Source organism: Coturnix japonica, chromosome Z (genome assembly GCF_054131305.1).
Source record: "Coturnix japonica strain WE chromosome Z, WE-NBRP24, whole genome shotgun sequence".
NCBI lineage: Eukaryota > Metazoa > Chordata > Aves > Galliformes > Phasianidae > Coturnix > Coturnix japonica.
The window spans coordinates 28,419,238-28,440,940 of NC_140702.1; the positions used below are offsets into that span (position 1 = coordinate 28,419,238).

Sequence of the window (21,703 nt, forward strand, 5' to 3'; positions counted from 1 at the left end):
TAAAAAGCCAGTTGAAAGTTAAACTGTAATCTTGTTGCTTTTCAAAACAATCTTATGTGTTTGTACTTGGTAACAGTGTGGGCTAAACTGCTTGTGAACTGGATGGGAATTTGTGTGGAGCGAGTTTTAGATTCCTAAAGCTTTTGTCATTTAATCTTTCTAAGGAGCTCTTCCTCTTTCCCAGGAGAAATCTGAAAGGTAGGAATAAGAATACAGACGGAGTATGAAATTTATGTCTTTCTGTTTCAAGTTGGAGAATTGTATTGACTGTTGAGGCACTGATTCTTGAAACCTCTGGTAAGGTGGAGGCTTGACTTGATTTGGAATTGATCCTTTTAGTGAGCTCTTGTGAAATATCATGAAAACTTACTTTGCTTTTTGGTGCCCTCTACTGATTTCCATTTGTTGAAATGACTAAAGCCAAGTCTTTTTTCTTCAAGAGCAGTAAAATGCTAACAGCAGCTATTTAAAAACACTGGGAGAGAAGAAGGGAATCTCTGTTGCACCTTAATTATGCTTTTTGCTTATTGCTGTCCAACCAGTTTGCCTGGATTGCTTTGGAACTATTCCTCACTTGATAGAAAAATGGTTACACAGAACTGCTTCACCAGGGTTCTTCTTTAGGCTTTCCCTCTGTAAAAAGATGTGATACTTACCCTCCCTTCTCAGGAAAAGAAAGAGGCTTTTCATGGTTTCTGTCCTAAGAGCCTTTTATTTCTTAGATCGTTTACAGTAGCACTGTCCTTTGCATTTATCACAACAACCTTATAGCTGGAGAAAAACAAGCAAACAACAACCAAATAATAATAATAATAATAATAAAAACAACCAATGCAACTGTGCTTCTTTTAGGCACTGTGACAAATCCTGTGTTTTGTTGGCTGATTGTCTTAGGAGCCCTTTCATCTTGAGAGTCTTACTGTTTTATTCCTACGCTTGAAGTTTCCTGACATCTCTGGCCTAGGCAAACTTGACAATAGCACAAACTCTGCTGTGTCTTCCCTCCAGAGCCTCTTACCTTTGGCCTTGTGTCTGTCAGCCCAGCTCTGTTCATTTTTGTAGGACTGGACAGTTTTTTCTTTCATGTTGTTGTAAACGTAAGTCATTGTGTGAGCTGGGTAAGAGCGTTCATAATGCAACTTCGGATACTGCTGAGCAGATGCTCTGTCTGGTCTTCATCAGTGCTTTAGGAAATGGTCTTTCCAGAAAAATGAAGAAAGATTGAGGTTTTCTTCCATACTTGAGTTATTTCCTTACAGTCCTGCTAGGAACTCTTCTGTTTCTAGGGCTTGAAATACAAATTATTTCTTGCCTGAGCCCAGAGAAAGGAGGTAAAAAGTAGTTTTCTTCTGAGCTTGTTTTTTTTTCCTCTGCATTTTGCTGTAACCATATAAATGGCTATTGTCTTGCTTAGTGTTTCTTGGTCACTACTGAAATTTTTATCTCAAGTAACTTTCTCAACTTTTGACAGTCCTTTCTGAAGAGCAGAGCTGAGTTATATGCTGTTTTAAAAAATCTTAGACATACCAAGGTTAGGTGGTAAACCACATATGTGCTCACAAGGATACTTCTGTAGAGTAACTTTTGACCCTCTACTCTGAAGTATTATTTGATTTGTTTTTTTCCTGTTTTCACGGGAGAATACTACTGAAAGCCTAGTGCATAGCATTCAGTAAAGATCACAGAATGACTGAGGTTGGAAGGTGTCTCTGGAGGCTGTCTGGGCCAACCCCTTCAGAGCTACCTAGAGCTGGTTGCTCAGGATCGCATTCAGGTGGCTTGAATATCTCCAAGGAGGGGAGTCCACAGCCTCTCTGGGTAACATGTGGCAGTACTCTGTCACCTGCACAGCAAAGAATGTCTACCAGGTGTTCAGAGGGAACTTTCAGTGTGCCAGTTTGTGTCTGTTGCCTTTTCTCCTGGCACTGGGCCTCACTGAGAGGAGCTTGGTCCTTTCTTCTTTGCACTCTACCTTCATATGTTTGCACATGTTGATGAGGGCCCCCTAAGCCTTCTCTCCAGGCTGAACAGTCCTAGCTCTCTCAGCCTCTCCTTGTAGGAGGGATGTTCCTGTCCCTCCATCATCTTAGTGACATTTCACTGGACTCTCTCCCTCTGATTCCCTCTGATTTGTACTGAGAAGCTTAGAACTGGACACAGGATAACACATACTCTCTCTTAAGACTTTTGAACCCTAACAGCTGCCTAACTGGGCTTCCTTTCAGCCACCTGCCTAGTTTCAGACAGCTCTCAGGTTTGAGAAGGTCTGTACTATTTCCAGTTTTTCATTAGACCAAATTCACATTACGGTGATGTTCCTTCATCAGGAAATTGTCCTGTATGTGTTCTGCTAGCCATGCATTTGAGTTGTCTCTAGGTCAGATCTAAAACCGAATGTGGACTAGGAAAACAAAACATGACTTTTAAAATTACTGCTGGTGGGGAAATTTGTCACTGGAGCCTAAACAGGATTTTGAAGGCTTCTTGTGATGCATTGTGTGGAGCAGTTGTCTTGGGTGTTTGGGATCTAGGGCTTTAATTTGGTGTCTGGAGGATGCAGAGTGTGGGCATCACTATTCAAATGTTCATTTTCACACTGCGTGCCCACTTCACATCCGCTTTGCTGCTGTAGTCTGCCAGATTGAGTTCTCAATCAGCAAACAAAATCTTATTTTTTTTTTCATTTCCTTGTTGTGGTGTCATGGTGCCTGATCCAGGTATTTCATTGTTCTTGAGAACAGGTATGATGTTGATATGGAAGGTGGTGTGTTGAAGCAGAAGTTCTGCATCCTGCTTAACACTGCAGAGGCTGAGCAAAAAGTGTTTTATCATCTAGTTACTCTAGCACACAGTTGACAGCACACACGCACACACAAAAACAAGTGACAAAACAGAGCTCTGCTAACCAGCACAACCACGCAAGCAAAATTCATTGGTCAAACTTGGTTACACTGGCAAAAGATTTGTACTGCTGGTGTTTATTCTGCCAGCTAATATTTCTCTGGAGAGCTTTTGCCTCTAAAAGCTGTGCATCATTGCAGTGTGATTCTGCTGGCAGATCTGTATGTACACAGATCTCTTGTGGTGCAGCCCTGTGTCCAACTGGATATGTATATATATATTTTTTACTTTGTCTTGGAAGAAGAGCAACAATTAGGCTTGGAAGTAATCTTATCTGTTCATAATGCCTATTTTATTTGCTACTCTTATACACAATAGATCTAAGAATAATGTTCTACTTGCTTCTTTGTAGTACTTCCTTTCTAGAATTAAGTCTAGATATTTGAGAGTGTATTTAGAGGAAACCTCGGTCTTTATCTATAAAAGTCCATGAGTTTTTTATTTGTTGTCTTGAAAGCTGATACGATCACTTTTTCTCTCCCATTATTTTTTCATATGCTTTTAATTTTGGATATTCTTGTTTGGGGCAAAGGGTGAGGAGGTGTTGGTTTGTCCCGTTTTCATGAATAGTCTTTATCTCATTCTTCCTCAGCTGTGGTGTCTGGCATCCTTATGATTTCTCTGTGTACAACTAATGGAAGTTTTGCTTGGTTTATGTATGTGCAAGGAGAGAGTACATACTCACGTGAGTGTGTCTGGTCAAGGAGCATTTCAATATCAAGAGGGAATCCTAAGAAAAGCAGTAAACTATAAGAAGGAACTCTCCAGGATGCAATGCAAAACCTGGCCAAGAAATGGTAAGGGAGATGGTAACTAAACTAAACCTGGTTAGTTAGTAATAGAGAAGGGTATGTGGGAATGCTTATCACAGTGAGATTATGTGGTCGAGTACTTTATCAAATGGAATGATAAGGAAGAGGGAAACAAAATTGGATTCAGAGATTCAAATCTGCCAGCCAGACTTAAAGAAGAGGGACTAGAGTGGGTCTAAAACCAGCCCTGGTCAACCACACTGTCTGTCAAGAAACTGCATGCAAACACAAGGACTTTGCAGCTGATAAGGATGCAAGCCCAAGGCCCAGGCTGCTAGAGGGCCCATGGAGCTGTGCACTGGGAAGGGGAATCGGGGCAAGCAGTGGGTGGGCAGAAGGGTGTACAAAAGAGTTGGTCGTGTGCATCCACAGCCAGTTGATTTGGCTGTCTGTATTAGCCTGTCTGTATGAGCCCTGCCTGTGGGTAATGTGGCCTGTCCTGTCTTCTCATTACATCCTTTCTTAATGAGCCCTCTGTGTGAGGTCATGCTTAACTCATGTGCGTGCATGTGTGTGCTGCATGGACTGAATGCATGCTGCCGGTGAGACTGTGGTGAGTGGAGACAAGGCCAGAGGCTGGAACCCCACAGGCCTGTCAGGCAAGTGTCCAGAGCCCTGGGATCTGTGCGCCAGCCCCTGGGGATGTGGCCTCTGGCCCTGGGGCATACTGCATTCCACCATGGAGCCAGGGAGGAGATTGGCCAGATAGTTTGTTGTGCCTCACCTTCCTTGTGTGTGCAAAGTGTGGGTTGTTTTGGTGGTTTGTTTTTTTTGTGTGTGTGTGTTTTTGTTGGTTTTTTTTTGCCTTGGTAATTGCTTTAATTCAAATGATTTCTATTTTGCTGCCCAGATATCTTGTTTTAAATATATAACAAAGGTGGAATTCTTGAGTTATAACTTTCTAAATATATTGAATTCCAGTTACATAAAGGTATGAAAAGAAAATTGTTTAGAAGAGAATCTGTAGGCAAATATATTTTGCTAGACATTGTCCGAATTAAAACTGATCACTTAGAGATCACTCATTTGCAAACAGATTTTGTAGTTAGATATATAATTTTAAGGTTGAGTACTACTGCTTGGTCTCTGCAGTTGTGAAGGCATCTTAGAAGCATACGCAGAAAGTGATGGATGCTGTTTTTCCGTTTAAGAACCAAGATTACCTCCTCCTTTTACTTACTACATTTTTCACTTGTGTTCAAGATACTTTGCATCTTTGGGGGATTTTATTGGCTATAATCATCTCATAGTAGATTATTTCCTGCAGTCCATATTGCTTGTCTTCCAATATACTTAGAAGTCCCACATTGCTATTTATGTAGTCCCCTGATTTGATATTTATGTGGTTGTCTGGAATACTCATCTTTTTTGAGACTCCTGTTGCTGTGTTTTATTATCTTTTATTATTATCCTCTCTGAGATTTTAATCAGCTTTTCTTTTCTATTGGATCTTTTCATTCAGCGATAGGTCATGTTGTTAGCTTTGTGCTGAAAAAAAAACCAAAAAAAAACATAGGATATGTTCCAGTGTTTAAAGGATCCAGATACCTTTAAACCTTCCTTTATTTCCTAGCATGGATTTGCAGATCTTTTTCCTCTGTTTTACAGTAATATAAGGGTACTTGTTGCATTTTCTAATTGAACCTCTGCCAGGTCGTGTTCTGTGCTGTTAATATCAGTGTGCTTTAGAGCCCTTTAAAGATATTAAAATCTTGTTGTAGCACTCGATTTTAGAGACCCTTATGCAGTTGTAAAATACCTTTCATGTTAGCTATTCTTTTAAAATCTATTTATTGACTAATTATTTTCTAACAACATAAATTCAGCATAACAGATTTTGATTGATTTTTGTGATTCATAATAATGTGAATAATCACTTCCTAAATTAATAGTTATGAATTTGCAAGAATAAATCTGCATCTATTTTTAAAATGTGGAAATGAATAAAATATCCATGCAGAATACAGAATTTTGGATTAAATTGAAGTTTGCCAAAACCTGTTTATAAGCAAGACAAGCTTTTCGTTTAGAGCCATTTTCAGTATAGCCAGCTGTATCCTTGTTTGCGTTGGTTGCTTGTTAGGTTCTGCTGGTTGGTTCCTCATCAGCAGAACTCATGAACGGCGTTAATAGATAAATGTGAAAGCAGAAAACCCACCTTGGGATTTAAGGTGTTGCCTTACTCCCCAGAGCTTCTGTAATGTTCTTTATATTGTTTTGAAATTTCCCTGACCTAATCTTCAACCTGGAAATTGGCTTTATTTTCACAAACAGGTGCAGCACATGTAGGTATATACAGCCCGTTTCTCCAGGGGAACTATGCTTTTAAAAGTAAATAAAAATTTAGAATTAAAAGTGTGCATCTCTGTGCACTTTGTGTTCACTTTTTTTTCCTCTCTTTTTTTCTCTTCCTGCATCATTAGTGGTGGGGAAACTCTGATTTGTTTTAAAGTATTTGAAAGCATGAGGCTGAAATAAGTGAAATTTAATCATAATGGTCAGGTGAAGGAAAATAACTCTTTTCTCTTGAACTCCTGCATGTAACTTAAGAGTTACAAAACAATGTGTTTGCACTGTAAAGAGCACAAGAACGAAGTATATATCATTACTAACCTAACAGAAAGGAACTGGTGGCATTTAGAAAACAAGTAGGGCCCTGTAAAGCTGAGAACCAAAAGTAAGCCATAATCTTCAAATAATTTGAAGTGAGAGCTATACCAATTTGTAGGTTGGCAGACTTTCTCTGCAGTTAACCAATTGCAGAACTCTATAACTGAATAAAGAGTTGTTTGAGTTTATTGAAATAATGCTGTGGGGGACTGAAATGTGTTAGTGAATAAGCTGGAGAGCAGCAAGGCATTAGGGCTTGACATGCATGATTAGCGTCAGAGAAGTCTGTGATGCTTGAGGTCAAAGGTAGGACGCAGCATGGCAGCTCTTGTGTTGCTTTTAGTTTTCCTGTGTTCAGACCAAGGGTTCTGGAGTGGAGCATTTTTGATCATTTGTCAACAATGTGTCATTGTAATTCTGATGGAAGAATAGGTTGGAGCTTGGGAAGGAACTTTTATTGCCTTTGCTACTGGATTCTGGGGCATTTGTGGGATCTTTTGACAAGAATGGCATCTGTCTCTATTTAAGTAGAGTCAGTAGCATGGTTACACAGTGGAAAAGAGAGAGAGTTGTATTCAGGAGCAGCAGGGAGAACGTTACTTGGAAGTGAATGGCTTTCATATCACTAACATTGAAAACTGGGTGTTAAGTAGCACTAGATGAATTTTATTGAAGGATATAGACAGGTTGGTGATTTTTTTATGCCGTTTTGGTTTGGTTTTTTTAGACCATGTATCAGTACTTCCCAATGACAATTTATACTAATAAGTACAAAAACGTGCACCTGTGTGCTAAGCTAGCAGAATTAAAATGGGGTGCGGGACAAAACAAATATCTGATTAACCATGGTAGAATGGCCTTCACAAAAAAGGGAGGCAACACAGCACAAGGCGTGCTTATGTTTTCATGCTTCTGTAACCCATGAGTGTAGGGGCGGTGTGTACCTTGTATTCCTCATATTAATCTCTTTCCTGATAATATGGGTTTGATAGAACATTTGATACAATCATGTTTCTGATGTATAATTTGGTTATTCTTCATGAGTTAGGGGGCTATCACAAAACTGTGTTAGAAGAGTAATAAATAGATGACTACTTGCAGTTGATTAACTTGAAGTTGTTTTGGTCTAGTCTGCAGTAAGTGCTTCCTTCTAATGCCAGCTGCAAAGTAATCTTGAAACGTGGATGTAATTCACTCATCTGCAGATATTTTGTTTGTTTTTCACTGGCATAGAGTGAAGACGGTCCCAGCCCCAAGCGGCAACGCCTTTCCCATTCAGTCTTTGACTACACCACGGCGTCACCAGCCTCGTCACCGCCAATGCGACCATGGGATATGACATCAAATAGGCAGCCTCCTTTGGCTCGGCCCAACCAACACCACTTCTCAGGGGAACGATGCAACACACCTGCACGAAACAGAAGGAGGTAAACAGGCTGTATAGACAGATAAACACTTTTGATTCTTCATTCCAGTTCAAGAGAAGAGTGTCTAGACTAGACACTGTATTTAGTACCCTGAGTATTTCTGACTAGATCATGTGTTAAATATTTTAATGTTTCGTTTGAGCTATAAATTATTCTGGGCTGTGGTTGTACATTGCTGGCTCATGTCAAGATTTTTGTCCTCCAGTATCCAAGCATTCTCTGCAGACCTGCTTTCGTTCTGCTCGTCATCCAGTCTCTGTTTGTGTTTTGGATTGCCCAAAGCTTGGGCCTGTTGGGCATTTAAAAAAAAAAAAATCTTGAAACTTCATTTTCATTTGGTTTTGGCTTGCAACATTTATATAATCTCTAATCTTTTTAATGTGTTTGCAGTCCTCCTGTTCGACGTCAGAGAACTAGGAGAGATCGTCTGTCTCGACATAATTCCATTAGCCTGGATGAAAACTATCACCATCTCTCCTATGGACAGCAGCAAGCAATAGAAGAGCCCCGAGCTTTTCGCCCACCGAATGTATCTCCTCGTATGTTATGCCCAGCTGTTCACCCACCACAGCAGAATGCAGTGATGGTTGACATTCATGACCAGGTAAGAGGTTTGGAGCACAAACAAACATTCAAGATACCTTCATTTCCAGGTTAGGTATCAAGGGAAGTCACATAATACTAAACTCTGTTTTACAGAGGGAGCTATTTTTGGTACTTAAAGCACTAGTAGGCAGTGGAGGGAAAAAATGTCTTCGTAAAGAAGATTGGAAGTTAACAACTTTCCTATGCATATATTTCCATAGTGGTGTACACCTCTGGCCTAGGCCTTTCAAGTACAGTTCTTATGCTTCTGAAGTTAATTTAACTTCTTTAAGATGTGATACAGTAAATTTCTATTTCACGTGAAGTATCTCTTCTTAGCATTGGTATCTATAAATTATTGAAATATGTTGTTCAGAAGTAGAATTCATAATGCCAGTAATTGGTTGCTTATAAAGCAGCAGAAATCTCATGATAGAGTTGTTACATAACCAAATCAGCCATCCAACCTAATCAACTCCTCCTTAAATCATATTAAAAAAAAGAAAAAACAGACAGATCTGCAGTTGGTCCAGAAAGCAAATAATTTCTGAGTGGGAGATGGGAACAGGCACAGAGTTTATGACTGAAGACATGTAAAAGAAGCTGTTGTCGTCTTTTGTTGTTCAGATCAGCAGGCTGCGGTTGATGTGCTTTGGATGCTACATAATCATCAGCTGCTTGTCTGGATATGCTCTTCTCAAACTGCACATACATAGAATGCAACTTTTAACAACCCTGCTTGAAGACGCATTCCATGCAGCAGCATTCAACTGATGAATTGTATTACGTGTGCAGAGCCACAGAGGCCAAGTGCAGGGGTGGAAGCTAAACACCGTGCTATCCATCTCAAAACCTTACATTCTGGTGAACAACTTTGCTGCATTATCGTAAAAGTTAAAACATGCTCTTGCTTTATATTGCAAGATTACATTATGACAAGCCTGCATAAGCTCTGTTTGACTGCCTGTAGCTTCCAAGACAGCATCTGTGATCAGACTCACTGAGGTCCTCTATGGTGATATTTTATACTTCAGAGACAGAGCCATTTTAAGAGGTTATTTTTTATTCTTATTTTGAGCATTTCTGAGTCACAGCTGGCATTACAGTGTTTGCCTAACTTTTCTACCAGAGCTAGAACCAGATTAAATTCAGCTTCTCTCCTGAGAGGTGTTTCTGTCTACCATGATGTACAGGTTTAGCCTTTAAGTTCCATTAGGTGATCTTGTTTTGACCTATGCTTCTGACTTCATGGTACCAGTTCAGTAAATCAGCAGCCTTTAGTTTAGTTATTCTCACCTCTTAATGAGCTGTTTGCATGGTTTCTACTTTAGCAGAACAAGGATGAAGAATGAGCTGCCCAGAAATAATTACTGTTTGTAAATCTGTGCTTCCTGACAATAATGCTTTGCAATTTTGCTAGAGAATCAGAGATTCCTTATTCAGTATTAAAATAAAAAACAACAACAAACAAACCCAAACTTCAGAGTTTAATCCTTTTAAACTGACAGATCCCTCTTTGCCCTGCCCAGGAAATTCTGATCAATGAGTAGTACATTGAGAAGAGTATTTGAAAGAACAGGAATTACAGGCATGTGCCTTTTTTTTAAACATTCATTATGAATGTTTGGTTTTTTTTTTCCAACATATAGGTAAAAGCTTTTTAATTTACTCAGCATGCTGTACAATGCTGTTAAGAGCTTACAACTACTTTAGTTCTTACTACTGCTTATTTTCATTTTGCTACAGATCCATCAGGGTACAGTTCCTGTCTCATACACAGTGACAACAATGGCTCCACATGGGATACCACTTTGCACAGGCCAGCACATCCCTGCCTGCAGCACACAGCAGGTCCCGGGGTGTTCAGTGGTTTTCAGTGGGCAGCACCTTCCAGTTTGCAGTGTGCCTCCTCCAGTAAGTGGGCTTCTGTAGTTAAACCAGCTTCAATTTTAGACAGAGGAATGGCAGGTACCGTGAAGCTTCACTGTTTATGTGCTTTAATTGCACTGAAAAATACCCTTCTTTTTTTCTTCCCTGAGGTGAATTGCAGTGGCATATTAACATGGACCTTAGAACTGGTGAGCGTATGTATGTTGCTTATCTAATATCTTTATAGTGTGTGGCTGTTTATAGTATGAAGTCTTGATGGCTTTTAATTCAAACTGCAATCTGGTTAATGATTTAATGTCACCATGTGAGCTTTTTTCTTATTTCATGTTTTTAGAAGAACGATTCTATGGTTTTTACTATTCAGCTTACCAAGAAAAAATTACAGATAGCTTGTTTATGGATTGATTATACACAAAGAAGGTCTGATAGTCTGAAACCACTTTTCTTCTGAGAAATTTTAAGATCAGTAAAAGCTGAGAGGCTGAGCTGGAAATACTCTAACAAAATTATCCTTTAGTAACTGTATCTCACTTAGACTTTCTGGGAGTGAAATAAAGTACCTTGATTGACTCACATTTGTCACCTTTAAAACTGAAAGAATCTGATTTGTTTTCTTAGAAATGTTCGTGTATCAACTCAGAGAGGCATGATTCCAGAGGTTCTAGTTCATAGCATTTCCATGCTGTGTTATTCTGTAGAAAGTTCCCACTAAGTGCAAGCAGATTCTAGCCCTAAGGAAGTAAAGGAGATGCCCCTAAGAAGTTTCAACTGTACAAATGGAAGTTGTGGAACCTTCTGAAAGAACTGCAGGTTTTTATTGTTTTACCATTTTCTAGAAGTACAAATCTGTAATATTATACACACCAACTACATGTACTTGGTACATGCATTTGTAATGTGGATGTGTACGTCGGACTCTGCCAGCTGTTTATTTGCCAGCAATATTTCACGTATATTTTCCTCTACTGCATGCTCTGTGACCAGAGGATTTAAACAAGACTGTGGCACCAGAACAAAACCTTTGTTGTGATCACCTTTTTCTTCACATAAGCTGCCTGTTGAAGTGTAAGGGTAGTGTGCATTCAGGTTGTCCAGAAGCCGTTTATCCTCCTGAGAGACAGCAAGGCCTCATACTGCTTGCCAGTTTGAAATACATGTGCAGTATTTCCCTTAATCTTTCAAACTGATGAAAATCTTTTACGTGAGTTTCTATTCCTGAGACAGAGAGAACATTTTCCTTCTATTGGTAGTGTATTTAGTGTAGGGGAAAGCTATCTCAGAGTGAGTACTCAACAATTGAAACAATAGCTGGATATCAAAATCAGCAAAGCAAGAAAACAACATTGCCTGAGGAGGCGAGTCTAAGGCTGTAATGGGATTAAGGAGAATCCAAACAATAAGTATTAATAACCTTACACTCTGCTTTGAACAGTTACATTATCTGTACTGTTTGCAAAGTATTTTGTAATTCAGCAGTACAGCTGTTGTTTAAGCATATAGACAAATAAAGAGTTGGATTATTAATATTTATCTAAGTTGCTTAGAACACATGTTCATCGCTTAATCGTATGTGTTGAGAGAATAGATGCAGTACAGCTGCATATGAAGAACTAATCAAGGTAGAAATAATGTAACATCAGCAGACAGACTTTCTTCTATTAAGTCATAGAACTGGGAAACAATGTAAGTTAGGAGGTGACCTTGGAGGTCATTTGGTAGTCACCTGTTTCCAGTGATGGAGATTTCACAGCTGTTCAGAACCTCTGCTCTGGTGTTTTGAGACAGTCCTTGCAGTGAAGAACAAGATGGAAATTTTTTTGTTGTTGCAACTCTTCATCCTTGTTCATGAAATAGCGGAAGGCAGTGGTAGTGTTATTACTTAGTTTTCTTAAGGCAGAACAAATCCAGTTCCGCAGCTTCTTTTATGCAGTGACCCAGGGTCCTTACCATTAGTAGACTAATCCCTGCATGTCATTGTCTGGTTTTGATATTGGGAAAGCCAGAATCAGGCGCAGGTGCTAAGATGCAGTGACAGACAGGGACAGAGTCCACTACCTTGACTTACTATCTATACTTTTCCTAGTGCAGCCCAGTATGCGGCAAGTTGTCTTGACTGCAAAAATATGCTACTGTCCTTGTTGTACTCCTGTTTGACTTACCCACTAGGACTGGATTTCTTTCCCTATATATCCACTCCAAAGCCAGTCTCTGAATCTCTTATTCCATCAGGTTCTTTTGTCCCATTGCTGGACTTCATATTTTGCTTTGATGCTGTTGTCATCCACTTTCTCTGTCCTATAGAAGTACATCTGAGAGGCAGCCCTGCCCTCTAGCACATTCCCTTACTCTCCAACTTCACTTGTGAACTTCCTGGTATAATTTAGTCACTTTAACAAAATTTGTCTCATTTGCCATATATTTAACTACAAAGTAATGTTATGTCACTTATGGAATACAGTCACTGATTCTAAAACCTGTAGAATCATATGTTCAAACAGCAGAAGTTTTTCAGAAAGTTGAATGGAGAAACAATAGGTTTTGTTTATTTTCTCTTAAAGGATCATTTAGCCTTGTTGGCTCTGACTTAGTGCAGATTGTGCCTAGCACATTAACTGCAAGTAGCTACACTATCTTCACTGTATGAAATCTTGGAGTCTAACATACTTTAAGCTGTTCCCCAAATGTACTTCCTATTTTATAGAGAGGTAGTGATGTTAATTTTGCTTCAACTACCTCAAGGAACAGTTTTCAGTTGAGTAAAATACAGTAACAATTGTATTTTAATAGTAGAAACACTTTTTATAATAACGAGGTAGTAACTGCGGGTGAAGGGTAGTCAGCATCTAAAAGATACTGTGTCAAATTAATCTGTTACTGTTTCAGTGCATAAAGATTTACGTGTGGTGGTGATTACAGTAAATGAGGCAATGATTCCACCTTCACAAATGTAACCTAATCTTAAACTAGATCTCATTCCCACTTTGTTATTGTAGTCAGCATGCGCAGTATGTGTTGTGTAACAGAAGACAAAACCAGTGACAGATGAGAACTAGTCATCCTGCATTACTTTGTAAAATTTGATAGGCTTGCAGGTAGGCTGGTGGAATTTTAAATGTAAAACTCTTAATAAACATCTTTTTTTTTCTATTTATTTAAAACAAATATACTGTTGTTTTCAGCTAACAAGGGTGTTATGAATTGCTCTTTTAATGAGCAAAAATTTAGCACAAATGTCTGACATTCTGATGACAGATCAAAGAACAGGAAAAAGAATGTAGGTTTTCATACTCCTCCATATCTAGAATTGGAAGTAAAACTGAGCTCTTCCAGGAATCATATTCCTGCTCACCTGCAGTGCATTCATTAGTTCTGTGTTGTATATTTGTTCCAAAGATGAGAGAAAAAGCTATTTCTGCAGTAAGTAAGTGTATCTCAGTCTCCTTCAAAGCAAAAGACTACCCTCAAAGTGGAGAACTGAGTTAAGAAAGATGTTTTAAGGCACATTGCGATGGCTGGCGGTCCCTCAGCTACATTTACATCTTTTAAATGTTTGGAATACTTTGTTTTGGTATGTCATTTTGAAGGTAAAACATGTGAGGAGTTAGTAGGGTATATATACCTACTCTTTACTTAGGAGTTCATCTGATAGTATTGAAAATTCCATCTCCCATTGACTTGAAGAAGTAAAAGCTGCCTTATGCTAGGAGATACGACACTATGGTTTTAGTCTGTGCTACACTAGTCATTGTGTACTTCAGTTATTATTTATGTGTATAGGAGGTTTTTCCAACAAGTCAAGAAATATGCTTCCTTTTAATGATATCTTTCCATGATAAACGTGGACTGTTCTGTAGGTATTCTGTGCTGGAGACTAAAGAAATAATGTCATTTTCATTTTGTTTCAGATGCTTCAAGCATGCTCAGTTCAGCACCTACCAGTACCGTATGCAGCATTTCCACCCCTTATTTCTAGTGACCCATTCCTTTTGCACCCACCTCATCTGTCTCCGCATCACCCTCCTCACTTGCCTCCTCCAGGACAGTTTGTTCCTTTCCAAGCACAGCAGTCACGTTCGGTAAGTAATAGTTCTTCCCATCTCTCCTTAGAACTGGTGTGGCTGAAGGTGCAAGCAGTACTGACCTAATTCAGGAAACTGATTTTGTTTAAAGTAACAGGATTTTGTGCTGTTGCTTCCTTAGCACGTCCCTTAATTACTTAGCATGAGGATGAACAAATATTTTTAAAATTCACTGCTCCTTTTTGAATGCATCAGCTGTTGTCAATGCTGTTTCTCCCTGAGCCTTTACTTCTTGTCAAAAGGATGTATGTCCTCACCACTTTCTTCAGATTCTTCTTTTTCAGGAAGCCATAGAGAAGTTACTTTCATTGTATGCTTCCCCTCAGTTAATTCTCAGTTAATTTTTAAATGGACAGCGTTTTCACTAAAACATGATGACCTTAGAGCTTCCAGACATACTCAGAAGTCTATAGTCTCTCCTTTCTTCTCTTTTTCACTTGAAAAAGTTATTGGTGCTTTTTTGTTTAAGCAGATTTGGCTTAGCAATAGCGACTGTGCAAACACAGGGAAATGTGACTCTGAATTTGAGGAGTGGCTTTGTTAAGGTAATGGGAGAACATCTAGAAAAATACAGTTTTCAGTGGTAGTCTTTGTAACGTGTTCTTGCAGAAAATGTGTGAACTTCAGTTTTAGCTTGGGTTGCTTTCTGAGGTTATTGACTGGATTTGGCTGCCCACATTCAGCTCTGGCAGATAGGCGGTATTGTAGTGCTTTGAGAAAAGTTTGTTCCACATGAAAGGGAAACAGAATGTTGCTGTGCTGCCAGAAGATGGATTTCTTAAATGAGCTTCCTTAAGTGAGGAATTTAGCATTGGAATTAGAAGGATGCATTAATGAAATGGTGACAGCTCTTGGATTTTTCTTGGCAACTGCTGAGCCATACGTATCAGAATTTTAGGGGTTGAATGGGACCTATGGAGATCATTTAGTCCAACCCCAATTTAAAGCAGGTTCCCTAGAGAAGGTTGCTCAGGAAAGCATTCATGCAAGTACTGAATTTCATCTCCAGAGAAAGAGACTCCACACCCCTTGTGGGTGGCATGTAACCTTCAAATCATAGAATCATTAAGGCTGGAAAAGGCCATTAAGATCATCTTGTCCAACCACCAGCCAATTGCCACCATGCCCACTTAACCGCATCCCTCAGTGCCACATCCACATGGTTCTTGAACACCTCCGAAGGTGGTGATTCTGTCACCTCCCTGAGCAACCCATTTCAATACCTCACCACTTTTCCTGTGAAGAAATTTTTCCTAATATTCAACCTGAACTTATCCTGATGCAACTTAAGGCTGTTATCTTTCCTAAGTCACCTATTATCTTAAGTCACCTGAGGCAGCAGGCCTACTCCTACTTAGTTACAGTCTCCTTTCAGGAAATTGATGAGTGATGAGGTCTCACCTGCCTGCTCCTGTCCATCTTGTTGTCCACCAGAACACTCAGGTCCTTCTCTACACAGTTGTAGATGTACTATAATTGACTAGATTATGGTATTAAGCTGGAATCACATGGATTGTCTGTTCTTGATAGGACTGCTTGCACTATCCTCTTAGGAAAGCACTTGCTTGATTACAGTGTCATTCACAGTTTAATACCACTGGAGTCACTGTGCTCACTCTCCTCTTTACAGAATGTCTAAACCAATTTCAGTTCTTGTCTTTGGTATGGTTTTTTTTTTCCCTCTTGCATAGTTGTAAAATGAGAGCAGCCTGGCAAGAAAGAGAGCAAATATTTGTCCTACAAAATGCAACAGACAGGAAATTACAGCTGTTCCAGTATTTGCTAGATGGCATAAATTCCTGGTCATTTAGCATGACTAGCTGGAAAAATTGAATTAATACCAAAACTGTAGTGTTGTCTTCGCTTTTTGGTAATGTTAATGATGCAGGAGTTGCTCACACTGTTATTCTGTGAATGTGAGTATTGTTTTACTCATATTTTTTTTTTTATCCTGTAAAATGGGCTACAGCAGCTCAGTATACATCTGAGATTACAGTTCTTTATTGGGAAAATATTACATCTCTATTATTGCAGCAAATCTGTATACATTTTTGGGATTTGTTTATTATTTTTTTTTTTAGCCATTCCAGAGGATAGAAAATGAAGTAGAACTACTTGGAGAACATCTTCCTGTAGGAGGTTTTACGTATCCTCCCTCAGCACATCCACCACCGTTGCCTCCCTCAGCTCCTCTCCAGTTCTTAACTCATGATCCTCTACACCAAGAAATGTCATTTGGCGTTGTAAGTATTGTTTTACATGCTATATTTTCAGTCATGCTGTTAGCTGTCTTGCGCTCAAATATGTAGTATGTGCTATTGTCGCAAATGGTTTTGCTAATTTGTTTTCCATACTTTGAGTTTACACAAGTCACAAAAACTAGAATTTTTAAAAATAGTAGGCAATACACAGACAGGCAGTTGTACCTATCAGTTCCATAGTACAAGTGATAATATATTACAAAAATAGAGTGTTCTTAAGCCAACTTTCTTTAGGACTGTAGGCAGTGCAACTGCAAGAGCACAAAATAATCATATGTGGCGCAAGATGAAATTTGTGCTTCCAGTATCTCTACTACCTCTTGGGTCTTTGTGGTGCACTTTGGTTGTTGGGTTTGATTTTGTGTTGAAAAAGCCTTTCCCGTGTGTGTAATGGTTGAAGAAATACTGTAACTCAGTATTTTTAATTTTTTTTTCAGTATTTGACCCATGCATCAACTTGTCAGAAAGTTTTAGAGGCACAGTGGTGCTTCAGCCTTTAAATGAAAATAAGATTTTAGGACTTGCAACAGCAGAACACAGAGCTAGCATTTACTTATTAGTCTCCTTGAAATCACACACCATAGTTAACATGAATGGTTTTCCCATTAAGTTTGCAGTCACTATATGTTTTCAAGTACACTTAGAAAACTTTTGTAAGTTGCTTGGATTTTACTCACAAACATCTTTGAAGTTTTTATCATTTCTAAGTTAGAATCACAGAATCACCAAGGTTGGAAAAGACCAAAAACATCATCCAGTCCAACCGTTCACCTATTACCAATAGCTCCCACTAAACCACGTCCCTCAACACAACATCCAGTCGTTCCTTGAAACACCCCCAGGGTCGGTGACTCCACCACCTCCCTGGCCAGTCCATTCCAGTGCCTGACCACCTTTTCTGAGAAGTAAAAAAAAAGTTCAGTCCTTAAAAATAGGTAGCAAATAAAGTAGCACATTTATGCGGGTTACATGTTATTTTTCTTCTCTGGTGCTTTAACTCTGGGTTGTATACTGCTGAGGTGGTGAAATAAGGGTGTGTGTAATCTTGATCTTAAGAAATCTTAGAATATTGATTTTTAAGAAAAGCTTGATATTCTTTAAGCTATCACTAATGTTCTAGTTATATTAAAATTATAATGGAATGGCTACTCTGAGCACACATAGCACTTTGTAATGATATTTCTGGATCACAGAATTCACAGAGCTATAAAGCTGGTGTGTACTCTGTCTGCCTTTTCTTTCAAGAAAAAGACCCAGTTTTTCCACATTGTGTTCATGTTAATATGAAAATCTAATGTAAAAGTGTGGCTATCTATTAGGTATACTTCTCTTGTAAAGCTAAGGGTCTTTAGATGAGTTATTGGTGGTGTTGGGCTTTTGTGTGTTCAAACATGGAAGAATAAATACTTGTTAATAGAGATTTTGAGTATTCTTTATTCCAAAGAAATAAATACCTCAAGGCTTTCAAATATTAATGGAATAATAATTCATCAGTTTCAGCTTTAAAAATTTACAGACACTTTTAGTACCTTGACTGTTTCTGGGGGGGAAAAAGAAAGTTATTAAATGGGGAATTTTCTGTCATTTATGTCCCAGTTCCTTTGGGCAAAACAAGGAGTTACAAAAATAATACTGAAAACTTAAGTACTTCAGTGAAGGGCTTGGCATGCAAATGAAAAATAGTAAAGCCTTGTTTTATCCTTGGAAATTAAAGCTGTAGGCTTGAGAGCCTCTTTAAGCATTGTCCATATGCAAAAATTGTACACACATGCTCTGCAGATAGCATAGCTGTATCTTATCTGTAATTGTACACTGCTGCTTCTTTAAATCCTGATCAGAGATTCTGCCATTAGTGCATAGTGGTGATGGTCCCTGCCAGGTAATGACCTTATGTTAATGAAAGAATCTTTGAAGATGACAGCTACAGACCTCTAAAGGGGTTTGTTACTGTTGTTTTTTGTTTGTATTTTTAAGGATTTTTCTTTGTCTTGTACACAAGCCTGCATAATAGCACCAAGCCTAAAACCTGAACTGTTATGTACAAAAGAGTCAGTAGTTCAGGTCTTACCTGCTTCCCAAAGCTCTGTGTATATGTGAACTGTGCAGAAAATGTCTTGGCAAGGATTTCTGCTCCATCTTACTGCTTTTTCACGTGGCATGGTATGATTCCATTACTGATAGAAATTTTTGCTTCAAATTGTTAGGAGAGGCTGAAGCTCTTTGGATGTAATCAATATCCAGAATGGCTGGACTTTTTTGAATGATGCTGCATTGAAAGTGGGTTTTCATATTCAGATTCCAGTTTGCTTAGGAAAACCAAGTACTGAATCACAGGATAACAAAGTGGTTGAGGTTGGAAAACGGCCCCTTGAGGTCCTCTGGGCAAGTCCCCTGTCCTCATGCCAGGACACCTAGAGCTATTTGTCCAGCACCATGTCCAGGTGGCTTTTGAAGATCTCCGAGGAGGAGACTCTACAATGTTTCTGGGCAGCCTGTTCCAGTGCTTCTTGTTACCTGCACAGAGGAGAAGTGCTGTTCCAGATTGTGCCAGTTGCCTCATGTACTGGCACTGGGCACTACTGAGAAAGAGCCTGGCTCCATCCTTTTTTGCATCTTCCCGTCAGGTATTTGTACCTGTTGATGAAATCTCCCTCCAAATCCTTTCTTTTCCAGTCTGAACAGTCAAAGCTCTCTCAACCTCTCCTCAAAGAAGAGGTACTGCAGTCCATCGTCTCGGGGGCCGTCTGCTCTCTCAGTACCTCCCTTTTTCTTTTCCATACCCAGAAGCCCAGAGCTGCGCGCTAGTGTCAGTTACAGAGGTTTCAGAGGAAGCTTATTTTCTTCTCTCTTGCAGCCTTACCCACCGTTTATGCCTCGAAGACTCACAGGACGCAGCAGATACCGATCACAGCAGCCAATACCTCCACACCCGTACCATCCTAGCCTACTACCTTATGTGCTGTAAGTTCAAAGTGCATTTGCTTCCGTGTAGGTTATTACAAAGTAATGTGAGTTAACCAGACCTCTCAACAGAGACTTGCAGTTGGACTCTTAATAGAAAGCAAGCATAATTCTGTTGCACCAGAAAGGAGGAAAACCTCCATACCTGTGTAAAATTCTCAACCTGCTGTGGATAACATACAGGCTTGTGCAAGGGAAAATATAAGTACAGTTGTCCAGGGTAGTTTTGTGCCCATGGTGTGTCTTTTTTCTGGACTGTCAGAAACATCATAAAGATGTTTGACATAGCTCAAAACTTACTTCTTGGATACATCTACAGATTTAATAGTTAAACTGTAGTGTATAGTCCTAAGGGTCTTTACTCAAAATAGTTTGGTTCTGTTCTCAACAGAATCCTCCCATCTTTTTATTTAAAGATTATGTTTCACTCTTAATTGGTTGAGCTGCTAATCTGTTACACCATTCGAGCTTCTTTTACCCCTCTGATTAGCTATTTTTGGAAAAGAAATAGGAAATTTGAGACAAGTGACATTTAGGAGTCTGTATTATCTGTATTGCGTTCAGAGACTTTGGGTGTATGAAATTAGATTTACCTCGTCTTTACAAATTCCTTCTTTGGAAATAAGAATGACATTTTGGGGGGAAAAAGAAACAAAGAAAGAAGGATTATTTGGTGACAGAGGTAATGTTGACAGAGGGACAGTCATGTTGTCACCAGGTTTCTCTCTGCACAGTTTCAGATATGGCATGAAAATGACACCAGAATTCTGATGCATTGAAGCTGTTATCTTTTTATCTCATATTCTGGTTGTGATGCCATAGTTTCTTACCTGGCCATTAACAGCACACAGTGCCAGCAATTGAAGTTGTCCTGATGATGGTTAAGTCAGTGCTGTGAATATGTGACTTTTGTGTGCATTAAGTTTTGACCCGTAATAGTACCTTGGGGGTTAAAGATGCTTGTTTAACTTAAAATCTGAATAGCTCACTCTTGCCTCTGTCTGAAGAGATTCTGCTTTGACTAGCACCACAGTATGTGAGAGAGTTAATTTTTGTTTGCCTTCAGTATGGATGTTGATCCACAAGCAAATCCTGGTTAACTTCACTGTATGTTATGGGCAAACAAAAATTCTGTGGTGGAGAGTTAGTTGAGTGTAGGGTTCCCAATCTTTGCTTGTATTTTATCCACTTAAATAAAATATGTAAATCCAGAGCTTGAATTCTTCATCAGTACTAGCTTTCCGTAATGCGTGATAATCAAGAGACTCATTTTCATAACAGTGTTAAGTATTATTCTAAGTATCACTTAAGAAATGCATGCAGTTTACAAAGCAGCACTGCCAGAATCAGTAAGTGGCAGAACTAAATTCTTTCTTGATTCTTTCACTTCAAGAACAAGTTATTGATACCAGACATAAGATTTCCAATAGTTCTGAGAATATGTAATTTTGAAGGGAATCAGTAAGATGACTTTGGCAGTGCCACAGGTTTCTGTTGTTTCCTTCAGTGAGATTCTGAGCCCTATACTTTGTCTGCTCTCGTGGTAGATCAATGTTCCCAGTTCCACCTGCAGTTGGACGAGCTTTCAGCATTGAGCTGGACGTAGAAGATGGAGAGGTGGAAAACTATGAGGTTGGTATGAAAACAACTATGTTTAAAGAGTGGCTTTAGCTTAAGCAGTACATGAAATTGAATTATAAATTATGTTTTCAATTTTGTTTCTGGCTTTCAAATAAATTTAATAACTGTGAAGACAAAATCCAGAAACAATTCTTTTGTATTTGTTTGTGGTAGCAGATGTTAGAAGTGCTTTACTTTTTGTTTCTCTTCTCCAGTAACCACCCTTCCAGACATCAATCATCAACTTGTTCAGTCTTTGTGTTCTTCGCGTTACTCTTCCTCTTTTGGATTGTAATTGATTTTAAATGTCAAAACAAAAATAAAGCACATTCAAAAGAGAAGTTACTTGCATACACCTACAGAATAGTGTTAATATTTTTAGAATATTAGAATACAGAATAGTGTTAATATTTTTAGAATATTAGAATATCACAGGATTAATTGATTTAAATGCAGCATTTATAAAACTGCTTTATTGCCTTTTCTTCTTTACCATCAGGAGTATACATTATTTCACATCTACAGATGCAGAACCCTCCTTAATATCCTGGATAGCT

General features: G+C 38.9%; 1 protein-coding gene across 7 annotated transcripts in view; it reads left to right on the forward strand.

Annotated features, from left to right (window-relative positions):
- Positions 1-21,703, forward strand: part of RNF38 (ring finger protein 38) — an 89,279-nt gene that overhangs the window by 61,634 nt on the left and 5,942 nt on the right. For 3 of the 7 annotated variants that reach the window (XM_085528989.1, XM_085528993.1, XM_085528992.1), the window contains 7 exons: positions 7,557-7,750; positions 8,141-8,354; positions 10,082-10,249; positions 14,131-14,301; positions 16,386-16,547; positions 19,420-19,526; positions 21,074-21,158. In XM_085528989.1, coding sequence (XP_085385115.1) covers positions 7,557-7,750; positions 8,141-8,354; positions 10,082-10,249; positions 14,131-14,301; positions 16,386-16,547; positions 19,420-19,526; positions 21,074-21,158 — 1,101 coding nt within the window. Of the gene's footprint in view, positions 1-7,556; positions 7,751-8,140; positions 8,355-10,081; positions 10,250-10,374; positions 10,420-14,130; positions 14,302-16,385; positions 16,548-19,419; positions 19,527-21,073; positions 21,159-21,703 lie in introns of all 7 variants that reach the window. The other 4 variants (XM_085528986.1, XM_085528991.1, XM_085528987.1 and 1 more) reach the window with 3 other exon arrangements.